At 39.9% G+C, this 13,124-nt stretch overlaps 1 protein-coding gene across 1 annotated transcript; it reads right to left on the reverse strand.

Annotated features, from left to right (window-relative positions):
• Positions 1-625: 625 nt before the first annotated feature.
• On the reverse strand, positions 626-12,616 carry SLC25A30 (solute carrier family 25 member 30). The gene is made up of 10 exons (XM_063334709.1): positions 12,472-12,616; positions 9,844-9,922; positions 8,279-8,426; positions 7,530-7,624; positions 7,166-7,251; positions 5,817-5,912; positions 4,794-4,918; positions 4,108-4,246; positions 3,019-3,099; positions 626-2,237 (listed from the first exon to the last, which is right to left on the reverse strand). The coding sequence occupies exons 2-10, from the start codon at positions 9,905-9,907 to the stop codon at positions 2,196-2,198; spliced, it is 876 nt and encodes a 291-aa protein (XP_063190779.1). The 5' UTR covers positions 9,908-9,922; positions 12,472-12,616; the 3' UTR covers positions 626-2,195.
• Between the last annotated feature and the right edge of the window lie 508 nt (positions 12,617-13,124).

Below are 13,124 nucleotides of genomic sequence, written 5' to 3' on the forward strand. Positions count from 1 at the left end.
TGTAACGATAAAAGATTCAACTAAGGCACATCTGAATTAAAGAGCTTGACAACAGCTTGAGTTGTTCTCTGCAGCCGAGATGCTGAGCCCCGACTTCACCCTTTTGATGCCTTTCGTCCTTAGCAGGTAATTTCTGTCCATCTCATCCATCTGTCCCCCTCCAGCTTCCCACAGCTCCCACCCCCCTTACTCCAAACCAGTGGGTTCCTCATCCCCCCAGGACCCCAGGAACCCACCCGGCTCACAGGTGTAATGTTAAGCAGTAAACATCGTTTGGCTGCTACACAAAAGCCAATTGTTATAAAAAGTGATTGGTCTGGAACAGCAGAGTGGGAAATGGTCTGGCAGTTCAAGAGATACCAAAGAACAGCAAAAACATATGGTTAATGCATGTATTTTCAGGCTGTAAGTTACAGGAACACGAGCTTTCTACTTACAGCACCTTCAGTCTGCCTTGGCTAAAACCCAGTAACAACACAGTGGTGTCCAGCGCCAGCAGCAGCTTTCCTTTGAAATACTTGCAGGCGATTAACAATTCTTTGCTAATCATCTGCGAGCATTTCAAAACATCCCCACCTCCCACCCCCATTTGGAACTTAGAAACCAAAAGCAGTACAGAGTCATTACATGGTGATTTGAAAATGTTTAATAAGCTTAAAAATGTAAAACATACACTTAGTTTACACCGTGTACAAAAATATTTACAAATACATCTATCAAAGCATAGAAACAGCTGTAAGGAAAAACTCTGCACATGAGCATACACATATACATAGAAAAAACTTTGTGCCTTAGGAAAGAAAGTGCCTTGTGCATTTAAAAAAAAAATCCATTTGTGAATTCAAAATTAGTGATTTTAAGTGATTGTAGTAATTTTGAAATCGCAAGGAAATTTCTTCAAGTGGAATGTCTGATTAACCAAAAGTGTTGAAGAGATTTAACACACAATGCCACAAAAACGCAAAGCTACACCGCCTGCTTTGCTACCCCTCTGCAAACACAGAAGGGCCACCGCATGGCTCACATCTCCCACCTCTCCTTTCTCGGAATTAACGTTTGTCAGAACCTTGACATAATCTTTAGTTAATGGCCCTGAAGTTTTGATCTGCTTTTAAACCCCCAAAGTCACACTTTAAGGAAGCTGCAGTTGATTTCTATATGAAGTGTAACATGTAACAGCCACTCGAGCCTGTTTGCTGTAGGAAAGTGCTCGGTGGTTCCACGTTTGGGTGTCTTTTTAAGAAGAAATCCGATTTTTATAGACAACTTATCTTTGGCGGCGTTTGGTTCTTTTCACAGAGCAGCCTGAACTGCCCAATGTAAAACCTGTGTCTTTCAGATGATACGTAACAGCCCGTGACTGTTACAAGTAGTTCTTCCCAACAACGGAAGAAGAGTGAAAAGTTTCTCTGCGAGATAGGCAGATGAGCATGGACTCATTTGAATTTCATTCCTAATTGCAATTTGCATATGAGTACGTTGAAGAATCACTTATGCTGAAAACCAAGAACAATAGACGGAGGGAGGGGGAAACCAACAACTTTCCTCAAGCTATGCAAGAGCTGACAACTGCAGCAACCACACTTTCAAATGAAGCTGGATTACTCCCAGCAAATTATGCAGAAACCTAAGGACTTGGAACACAGGAAATCTTTAAAACCAGAAGCAGATTTTGTATCGCAGCAGGTATTTTGCTCAACTGAAGGCCTGCAAAGATGTCTTGTGACACTTTCGGTTAATTGGAAGCTATAAACTATTGCAGTTTAATTGTATACACTTCTGAAAAGAGGAAAAGCCCAGCTCCGTGGTACTACCTATCTTCCTTTAGAGAAAGATTGTTCTTTGCCTCTTACACCTGCAAAACACTGTCCATCTGAGTCTCAACAGCGTAAAGTTGCGTTACACAACTTCACATTCAAGAACACTTAAAGAGTTGACAGAAGGTACTCCACTATATTTGGTTCAGTCTAGAAAATAGTGCACATCATCCACTGAATCACATGCGCAAGCCATTCTTACAGGAGCCAGTTTGCCTCAAAATCACCTCCAGGCTGTTCTCACTCACAACAGTCTTGTAGTGACCTCTTCCTTCGGCCAGCGTCTCCGACGATAAAGAGCAGATACTCAGGATAACTTAACAAGTTGCTCTAAGCTCAAACAGTACATTAACAGAATTCAGTATACACTTCAGCACATCAGAAGTCTAATTTCTTCAGCTGTTCATACGTCAGAAAGAACTGGAAGAGCCGATTAAGGAAAACTCTTTCCTGTTCACTTGGTGCAAAATGGTCACTTCGCTACTGAAGGACAGCAGCATCTGTGCTAAATTTTGCTCTTCTCTTAGTTCCCTCCTATGTAATGGTGCTACTTGGCCATTTTTGTTATGCGGAACAATAAAACTCGCTTCAGGGCACTCTTGTACATCAAAAGCTTTAAGGCTGGTGATGCCAACTGCTTTCCCATCCCTCTTCCTCAGGATCTTACACACAGGACTGAGGCGGCATAGGAGTACTACAAAAGCCCTTAAAGACTTTACTCACTTAGCTTTGATAAGCTAAAGTAGGTTTCCTCACAGTAAAAAAGACATTACTAACAACTTGCTTCCCAGGGTTCCAGTCAGCTGGCTCTTGGAACACAAGCCAAGCTGTGTGAGACCACAATAAATACAAAAAGATTTCACGGCTAATTGCCAACAGTTTCCCCAGTTCTTCAAATAGCACCATTCCTAACTCATCTGGTCAATTTTATTTAAAACTAGGGAAGTGGACAGGTGTGAAATCAGAGGGACAGAAAAATGTTTTACAAGGTAACATTCTAAGATTCACTCTGTGTGAATCACAAATTCAGTCTGACCAGCAGCACTTGACTAAGTAAACGGTCACCTACACAATTTTCCATTCATAAAAAGGGAATATTTGTGCTGACGTGACACTTTCCCCACTGAACATTGTGTGAAACTGTCAATGCTTGCTGCTGTATGGCTATCTTCATAGTTTCACACACCTTTGAAAAGGATACAATGATATTCCAAGGACCAAGTCTTAACCAGTTTGGCCAAAACCCTTTATATAGAGCAAAAAAGCCTTCATTCTTCCATGTCTGGAAAAAAAAACCACAGCAAGAACACACTTAAGTAATTCTTCGTTAGTGAGAAACCTAGAGAGCATCTCAGCTAACAACATTCTATATCAGACAAGGGGATGGCTCAGTGCTGTAACCTTGATTTAAACATATTGTATGATGGGACACAGAAACATTTCACTAGATAAAGCCAAGTTTAGTAATGCCTGTGGCATTGCCTAGCAGGTAAAAGATGCAGTCTATGTCATTTAGTATTCAACCTAGATTCGTCCAAATTGCATTCCTGGACTTTTCTGGCCCCCGCCCCCCCCAGAAAAAAAACACCTTTGCAGAGCGCTGCATGTAAACCTGCAGTTCACATTTAGCACCCCCTTGAAATTCGCTGTATGTAAACCTTCAGCTCATATTAGACACTCCCTTGAAATTTTTCAGTTTGTTTTATGAACTTCACAAAATTGGACTGTTATACAAACTGAACCGTTCAGTCTACAGTTTGGACACCAATAGCTTCCTATCCACTCTTCTCCATGTAAAAGGCCATCATGCTCTCACCTCATACCCAATTTAGGCATTTAAGAAACCAAGCCAAAATAATTAAAATCAGAGACTGACATTGCCTTTGGCTCTACTAGGCTTTCCATTATGCAGTAACCAACAGAGAAAGCCATCTGCCCCAGAAGACGATGTTCTTCAAGAACTGACCTATGAAATTATGATTCCCTATCAATATCCTAACATGTATAAAGTAAGAGACAGTACTGCTGAAAGACTTAGTCTCCTCATCCAAGCACCAAAAGGACGTGCGTGCCTGCAGTATGTACTAACTTTCTTCCTGCCTTTCTGTCAAGATAGTAGATACTTTTCACACCAAATGCATTATTGGCAGTAGTCCTCTTAAGCATTAGGCCAAAAAGCGTATTTAAGTTACTTGTATTAATTTCTAGGGAAACTTAGAACAATTTCTACACCAGAAATCATTGCTTGATGGCACCAGTTTCTACTTGTGTTGATACGTGAACTACTTACTTGTAGCAAGCAATCCAAAGTTCCCTTGTAGTTTGAGTGCCCCCCATGTTTTTGGCTTCTCTGATTCATCATGCGTGTTCTCACAACATCAATCGGGTTGGATGCAAGGGCTCCAGCTAACCCACAAGTAAAACTTGAGCTAATAAAAGAAAGGTTTAATGAAATTTCAGCTACCACATTTCAAGATGCACAACAATTCCCCCTCCCCAGAAAACATGTAGTAATAATGTGTGCTTACTGCTTTTAATTAAAAATTACATCAGCTAATAGATGTGGAAAAACTACTTTTCATTTACTGTAAAGCACCATTTTCAAGATTTGATATACAGTCCTTATATACAGTTTCTGTATACTTGAACAGATGTTTGTGCCTCTAAGAATAAAGTTCTAATCAAATATTTTTCTAATCTCAATTTGCAAAGCTGAATGATTCAGATCATCCGCAAACCAAAATTCCATATTCATAAGAAAACTAAATCCAAATCCTAAATAAAATTAGTTTCCATGCTAAGTGCTACCATTTGAGATGCTATTGCATTAAAAAGTATCAATACATCAGAAGTATATTTGCCTCTAGGCTGATGACGGGGTTGGGGGTGGGGGGGGAAAAAAAAATCAAGATTCATTCCCCATAACGAGAACTAGCCAATGATGAGCTATGCAAGCAGTTAGTTATACAAACTTACAGGAAATGAGTATATACTGTATCACCCATAAATCCAGACATAATTATGTGCTTCTTGGTAAGGTCATACACTGGCAGTTCCACTCCAACAACAATAGCAGCTCTCTGTGCTGTCAGTGATACACCCTGGCAAAAGAAAGAATATAGTTGAAGATAAAAATTAACCTTTGTGTGCCGTCAGAAAAGCCTAGCTTTTCTAATACAAAGCAACACACCATGAATGCATTAAGAACATTGTGAATTCAAATAAGCCTAATAAGTACAGGTCTTAAATGTACGTGCTCCAAAAATGCAGATTAAATTTAATAGATAAATCACATTTCCACACTGAACAGCAATTTCAGTTCCTTTATGCTACTTCATCTCTGCTTAACATATGAATTCTTACATCAACAGTCAGCTAAGACCTCAACAGACAGGTGATACTGGCTCCCCTTGCTGCTAACGGAAAGACTGACATAGGAAGACGAGTAGAAAAACGGCAGTCAAAAAGCTTTGCAGAAAAAAGCACATTAATAGAAAAATATTTCTACTTTCCAGTTGTTTCAGAGCAACTGTCCATTCTTGGTCTTCCGTTGTTATACAGTCACTGACTGTAATTGACATAAAAGACAATCTACAAGGATGAGTACAAGAATTTCTGAACTAGAGGGGATGTTCTAAAGGTACTAATGTACCTTTACTTCCAAATGTTCTTTAGTACATGTTTTAAAGAGAGCAGAGTATACAGACTGAGAGGTGTCTTGCAAAGGGTTGTTGAACTAGTCCTAGAGCCAGTCACCCTAATTTAAACCTCCATTTGTCTCCCCCTTTTTAAGAAGTGGCTAATCCTTGAATACAAGACTGGCAGTAACCTTCTGTAAAAATGCACTGAGACACCAGCAGTGAAGGAGTCATGACAAACTACATACATATTAGCTACTGATTTCTCCATATTTTGGCTGAGAATACTGTAAAAGCGCATGCAATTCAGTTGAGCAAGAAAGTGTACTTTGAGTGTAGGATTTAGTTCAAAAAGACTTGCCTTCCATAATCCTTTAGTGCCTTCCTTTTGGTAGATTTGTATGAAGTTGCCCATCATACTTCCTTGAATCACGCTGCCTTGGGCTTGCATTCTGATCTGAGGTTCATTTGAAGATTAAATTAGAAAATCAATACTTTTCAAACATAAAACCAGTAATAGTTTAATATAGTTTTATTACCATTTTAAGTTACAATCTTTTAAGTCAATTTCTCTTTGCATACAAATCAATAGCTAACATTATCATAACCAGGATGAAATCTTTTGAAGTGCCTTAACTATCCAAATGCAGCTGCTAATTTTGAACGAGCACATGGTGCAAGTTCTTAACTGCATTAAGTCATGTCTATTTCTGTACTTGAACACTATTCTACTTAGATTAGACTGACAGATGGGTTCTGCACGATGTCCTTTACAGTGTTCTCACAGGAACATGTTAAAAAGAAAGGTTAAAGATTACAGTTTCGGCTGGTGAGAATCATGGTCTTCGATCCTGTGGACTTCTAAAAACGTCCTTGGGAAACTGCCGTGGTAACTACCAATTACAAGTTTGATGACAGGCAAGTTGGTACGTGGACATAATTTGGGGAAATAACTAATTGAAGCCACACTTGAAATAGAAGCTTATGTTTGAAATGCCTCTACATAACTACACTAGCCCTATGAAGGATTAAGTTTTTAGTAGCTATAGAAGAACAGAAAATTTCCTTGAATTTTTCATTAGAGGCAGCCATGTAACTCACATGCTGCACTTTTCTAAGTTAAATACCATCAACCCTTTAAAGTAACTGGAGGAGGTCATTGAGCTAACAGATTGTTAAAGAGGTGAGGGCTTCACCACTTCACTTTAAATGACTGATGCCGGAACACTATTTCCATGGGACACACTGATTGCAAAGCTTCTCTACAGGATTTGAGAATCTTACAGTATAAGTATCACTCACAGAAACTCAATTCATCTTTACCTATTTTGAGCTCTAGAAACCTCCTAGTATAACTGTGTTACCAAGATGTACAGATAAAATATGTTGACATAGTGTGGCTTACACACAAACACTATAGCATGAAAGTTAAAGAGTCATCTAAAGTTATTCTCTCCCCACCCCCAGAAAAAGTTGTATGTATCCAGCTATCTCCCCAGACATCAGTTTCCTGGTGCATACTTCAAATAATCAGTATGGACCAGAAGGAGGTTAGAAGAATTCAGGATGTTACTGATTTTTTTTTTTTTAAGTTAAAATGAGAATAAATAGGGTTACAAAAAAACCAAATCCTATATTTACCAGGAGACTCTGCATTTCCTCAATGAAAGGATAAAAACTAAGGACAAACTCTACATAACACATAATTACCTTTAAGACATCTGTAGGGTTGGCAATAGATGATGAGATTACTCCCGAAAGAATGCCACATAGAACATTTATCATCAGGGTTTCATCTATTCCATAAACAAAGAAAAAGAGTTTAGCTACAGATTTACAAAGCAGATGCCTCGGGACAGGATGATGCCACCCCTCCTTTAAGCAGAAAGAGTGCCAATTACAGAAACCTTAAAAACTGCTCCAACAAGTTTTCCTTGCTGACTCACTTTGTTGTAATTGGTACAAGGAATGTCTTCTCAGTAGACTTGTTCAAACCGCTACAGTAAGATACCAAATGGAACCAACCAGCTTAAAGCAAAATAGTCCTCAATTAAATTGAAAAAAACCCACTCACCTTCTGGACGCTCAACAAACATTCTCTTTAAGCTCTGGTAAGTGCCTATTTTTATAGTTCCATATGAAGCTTGGCGTAGCATTGCAGGTGCAATCCTGTAAAAAATAGGCAGTTGTAATATTTATGCTCAAAATCACTGAGTAGCAAATACTTTCTAGAGCAGAACAGACTGAACACAAGATATCTACCAGAGAAAGCTTTGTTCATTTAAATCAACTATTTAAACTCACTACAGACAAAACAAGGTTTTATTGTTTTGTGTTTATGTTTTGGGGTTTTTTTAAATCAAGCCTTCAAGAACATGAATGAACTCCAGAAAGATTACTGTTAGAGCATGCCTCAACTTGTGATCTATAAAATAGCTGGCAAGTTTGTCTAAAACATAATCTGCAGATTACATCTTTCCCTCATCATTTTGCATGTTTTGAAGAAAAGCATGCTCATTTATACACAAAGGTTAATTCAGTTTTTCTTCTGACAGATGGAAGAACCATAGCAGCATTGTATAGAATAACTTTATGCTTAGCTATTTTTTTTTCCCAAGTAGGTTGGTTTGGTTTCTTTAAAATCACAAAATGCTATCGCAGAGTGCAAAGGCTGATGCAATCTAAGCTTGGGCTTTCAACTTCCAGATTAACTGAGGCTAACTAAATACCTTATAAATCTGAAACCCAAGAATTCACACACTATGGGCTTATACTTATCAATATACCGTTCAACAACCACTACTGCAAGTTAGTTAATTTTACCCAGAGTATAAGGCTTTCAATCCTTCTTCTCTGCATATTCTGACTAGTGCATGCATCATTCCACGGTAACGGATCTCTTTATATTTGGCATCATTAACTTGACCTTGAACCTGCAGACGTGTTTTGGTCAGATCAATGGGGAAAGTACCTTAAAGAAAAATTGGAGAGAAAATTAATCAATTACTTACCTAACCAAAGACAACAAAGAACACAATATAAGAAAAAGCAGCCTTTATTATATAATAGATAGACTAAAAGAGATAAAAATACTCCTGGGGAAAGACATCTCTCTTACCAAGACTGTCTTCTAAAGAAGTGGTTCATTTTATGTCACCTGGTGTCTTCTAAAAGCATGTCAGAGGCCCTGCCTACTTCCTATGTTTATGTTTTGCATTCACTATGTTTTCAGGCAACATGGTATTGCCTGGTTGTAAAGATGTAAAGAGCCACACTGAATAGGACTCTGTAATCACAATCAAGTACAGAGTTTGCACATGTATTCTACCAACATCTTTGAAGAGCATTGAAGGCAACAAAATAAATTTCATAGGACAAGCTATACAGATTCTAGCCTAGAACCTAAAAAAGCAATAGCAGCAGTACCCACTTCTGTTATTGCTTTCCTGTAGCCTACTGCTATGTCAAGTTCATACTCTCCATGCTCGCTTTATGAAAGGGTTAGAAAGCACATTCCTCCAGACCTTATCTTTAGGAAAGGGAACACCTCAACATTCAATACTCACCTAAATACTAATAGGATTCAGGATTAACTATGTCTGTTCTAACAAGGCTTTTATGAATTGCTTGTCTTTCTCATGAAGCTTTTGGCATTATTCAGTCAAGTCAAATAAGAGAGGTCTCAAGCTCAAGTTTGAACAAGATTCATACGAGAAGTTAGAAAAGGAAAACAAAATAGTAGGTTTAAGTGTAATTTTATACTGCATCTACTTTGTTAGACAGACTTCACGTGCAAGCCCACCATATGTCAGACTACGTACTGCTACTATGAAAATTCAGGTCTCCTTTATTTTCATGTACATGCATTTCAAGTAAGGCTTTAAAAGGATGTTATTATTTCAGGTTTGTCTTTAGAGTAAGCTTTAGAGGCGCTGTCTCACTGTAGCAATTATTCTGTGTTGCACACTAACTCAATTTTAGTGTTCAATTCTAATCATCCACTCACATTCAAGAAAAGGGAATTTAAACTGAAACACAGCTACTCAGAAAAGTTCCAAGTTAAGAGCTTAACTTGTCTACTGTAGCAAAACAAAAACAGTATATACTTATGAACACTGTTTAGGAACAGATCAACAAACACCAAATAACAGAATGTAAAAGCAAAGTTTGTATAAAAACAAGACTCACAAGGAATGTGCGTTTACAGACAAGAGTGTTCTGACATTGTAACAAAGTTCTGAGCAATGCTTCAGTCAGCATTAAAGAAAAAACAACTCCTATGCTGTAAGCCACCACATATTACTATGTCACTGATCGCATGGAATCAAGCTTGTTTTAAAAGGGACTGAGTAAAGGAAATCATGTCGACAGTTAAAGAAAAAACTTACCACATTCTGCAGTGATTGATGCTAAACCTCCATAGATAAAGGGCTTCCAGTTTAGTGCCGACATTTTTGATTCTTCTTTCTGTGAAATAAGACAATGGTTTAAAGCTCCTGTAAGTACACGTTATATTAACATATATGTTAACATTTAAGAAAACTTTGTGCCTTGTACATTTCAAATGGACCTTCCAAACATGCTAAGGGTAAAAACATTTAAAACCTTTGACAATGAGAAGAAAATCAGTAATACTGCACAGAGACATCTGGGTTTAAATCAATGTCTCTGCTATGTATTTGGGCCACCATTATCCTCACAATGAAACGTTAAAGTAGTTTGTCTCCCAGGCATGATCTTAAGGAGCACTACAGTGAATAACCTCCAACGGTTCTTACCAAGCTGAATTAGTTTGACTACATCCTGCAATAAAAAGGAACTTAAAGATAGTCATTACTAAACTTCTGTCCCATTTTTCCTGGTATCAACATTAACATGAGCTGGTACATTTGAACAGGAAATAGGGACACATAAACCATTTTGCTTCCATTAAGGCCTATTTCTGCTACTGGTGTTCACAATATTAATTCCTGTGAACATTATATGAAAATAGTGTAATCCGGTGCATAAGGCCTTTTACAGTAGAAAAACGTTGCTCTAACTTATAAGTCAACTAAGTAGATTTGACAAAGTGATCACAAATCATAATTGGCATGTGCTTGCTAAAGTAATCCAATTATTTTACAAAAGATATAAGAACTGCAAAATCCAACTAGTCCAGCTGATACAAGATTACTCTTCTCAAAACCAAGTAGGTCACTCCACAGCTTATTTTTTCCCTTCCTCATAATATAAATACTTCCCATTACCCATTTTCTATAATATTCTCCTAAACACTGAATTCTACAGTTATCTTTTGACAATTAATTTTGTGGAATAATTGTACATGAAACCATTTCCCTTGGCAATTCCATTCCCTGTTTATTCATCTGTACTGCCCAGCTGGAAAATATCACGAACACACCAATTACTTAGCACCGCCTTTTGTACAGATGAACCTTCTTTTGTCACTTCCTCTAGAAGCACCAATAATCCAGTGTCCAAATGAAGTTAACAGAAGCCACAGACACTGAACATGCCTGAAAAGTTACTGCAGCTCTAGTTCTCCTTTTATCACCCTTACTTCATGAAGTCACCTGGCTCTTCAGTCTTCTGACATTCAATACAATAAAAAAAAAACCCACAAAATTTCAATTACTCAACAACCAAGTGCACAGAAATCCATCTTACTCTTTAGGCCACTGCAAACAACACCACTGACATAAAAAAACCAAAGGAAAGGCAAGTAAGGACACGCAACATATTGCCAAAAAGAGTGCCATGCAGAGATCAGGAGCCACAGGCATAGACTATGGCAGCTTTTCAATATGAAAGCAGCAGAGCCACATGGGTGTGACGCTGTGCCAGAGGGAGGCCACTTCCAGCTCCAAGTTCCTCATATTCCTGCCCTGGCATGATTAATAGCGGATAATTTAATTAATGGAGACAAAGCTAAGCTCAATTTCCCTACTGTTAGCCCTCACTGCAGAATAAATTGAGGTCTCCAATTTTATAAAAAGAAAATGTCCTTATCAAATATACGTTGTTGTTCCCTGAACATCAGTAAGATGACAGAGGCAATACTACCCCTAAAGGACACTGGGTTAGATTAATACAGTGGTTCATCCACACACTCTTTACAAAAGTCAGAAGCAAGTTTGATTGCTTTTAATTGTGACCAAAATAAATTCAAAAGCCCAGGCTCCATAAAAGAATCACTTCAAACAAGCATTTAGATATTTCCTTGTTAGAGAACAGACTCTAAAAGTCATGTATCAGATTCTTTATTGGTTATCAGTATTGCTAGTATACTAGGTATACTATACTCCAGCTTACAGTAGTTTTACCTATTTAAAATGGATCTGAATGTTACAGAAAGCTTATGCTAAATGAGTTATTAGTCCTAAAAAGTTATTACCTGTAATATAAGATAGTTATCCAAGTAATACTTTTTAACTGCACGGACTACACTGCAGACAGACAGCTCAGCCTTTGCATTCAAGTAGGGAAGTATCATCAGAAAGAAATAACAGGGAAAAAAAAACCAGGGCTAAAGCTAGCAACCATCGCGGCAAGATCTTGCAAAATACCAGCTGTCTTTCAAGTAGGGAAGCCAGTGAAAGTCGTCCCCCCCCTCCTCCGAAACGAAAGGGATTGCCTGCAGCAGCGCTACCTGTCTGTTTAAACAGCCGGTGCGAGAAGGACGCAGCTAACACCTATTAAGGGGCAAAAATGACTGCGCCGACCGGCGACGACCACCTACAACACGAAGCGCCTCATCTTGAGGCGAAGAGCATCAGAAGGGGAAAACAACCAAGAGAAGGAAGCTCTGGAGGGTGCCGAGAAAACCCTCACCCTCCATTAGGGACCGCAAGCGCTGAAGCTCAGAGGAATGCACCCGGCCGGCGAGGCGGCGGAGGGGCCGGCGAGGCCCATTAGGGCCTCGCCGGCCCCTCCGCCGCCTCGCCGGCCGGGGAAGTAATGGCCTCCCACCCCCCACAACCCGAGGACCCAACAGCCGCCACCTTCCCACTCACCACCGAGCCTTCCCGCTTCAACCGCCGCCACAGTAAGCCTTCGGCCCGCCGGTGCTTCGCCGGTTATAAAGCCTCGCCGCGCTCTCCTCAGCCGGGGCGGCCGTTGGACACCCCGCCCCGCCCCACTTCCCTCGTTGGTGGGGCGGGAAAGGGCGGGCTCGCCTGAGGGGACGAGCCGTCCGGGACCGGTGTGTGTGTGTGTGTGTGTGTGTGGAAGGGGTGGATTTAAAGGAGCAGCGGCTGCGAGGGGAGGTTTGGACCGTAAAGGGGGAAGGTTTGGTTAGAGGGGGATACCGAGACGGCCTGTGATAAACCGGGGGGGGGGGGGGGAGGGAGAATTAACCGCCGTGTCTCTTCCAGTCAGAAGTCAAAGCCTTTGGAGACTTTTGGCTGGTGGGGCAGGGTGGTATTTTCCACTAGCAGTCCCGCCCCAGGAGGCCGGAAGAGGTATGTCAGGTATTTCAGTGCTCCTCGGTTGATGAACAGGTCGCTCACCCCTCAGGGTTTCTCCCTGTCATTAACTGTAACGACATTGATTTTGTCCCTGGGTGTACAGTGTCATGGCCGCCTCTGCTGCCTGGCGACACGACAGCAATATCTCCGTTCAGCTTCCTTACATCAGTACAGGAACCTTAGATACCTGCTCTGAGGGG

The sequence above is a fragment of the Chroicocephalus ridibundus genome, chromosome 1 (assembly GCF_963924245.1).
Source record: "Chroicocephalus ridibundus chromosome 1, bChrRid1.1, whole genome shotgun sequence".
Lineage (NCBI taxonomy): Eukaryota > Metazoa > Chordata > Aves > Charadriiformes > Laridae > Chroicocephalus > Chroicocephalus ridibundus.

What these genes read in the sequence shown, in the direction of transcription:
- SLC25A30 (XM_063334709.1), bottom strand. Translation starts at nt 9,907, where the DNA reads ATGTCGGCACTAAACTGGAAGCCCTTTATCTATGGAGGTTTAGCATCA. An exon ending in ATCAATCACTGCAGAATGTG is followed by an intron (nt 8,427 to 9,843) that starts GTAAGTTTTTTC and finishes TTTTTCTTTAAG; the next exon opens with GTACTTTCCCCATTGATCTG. An exon ending in ACAGTATATACTCATTTCCT is followed by an intron (nt 4,247 to 4,793) that starts GTAAGTTTGTAT and finishes TTCTTTTATTAG; the next exon opens with CTCAAGTTTTACTTGTGGGT.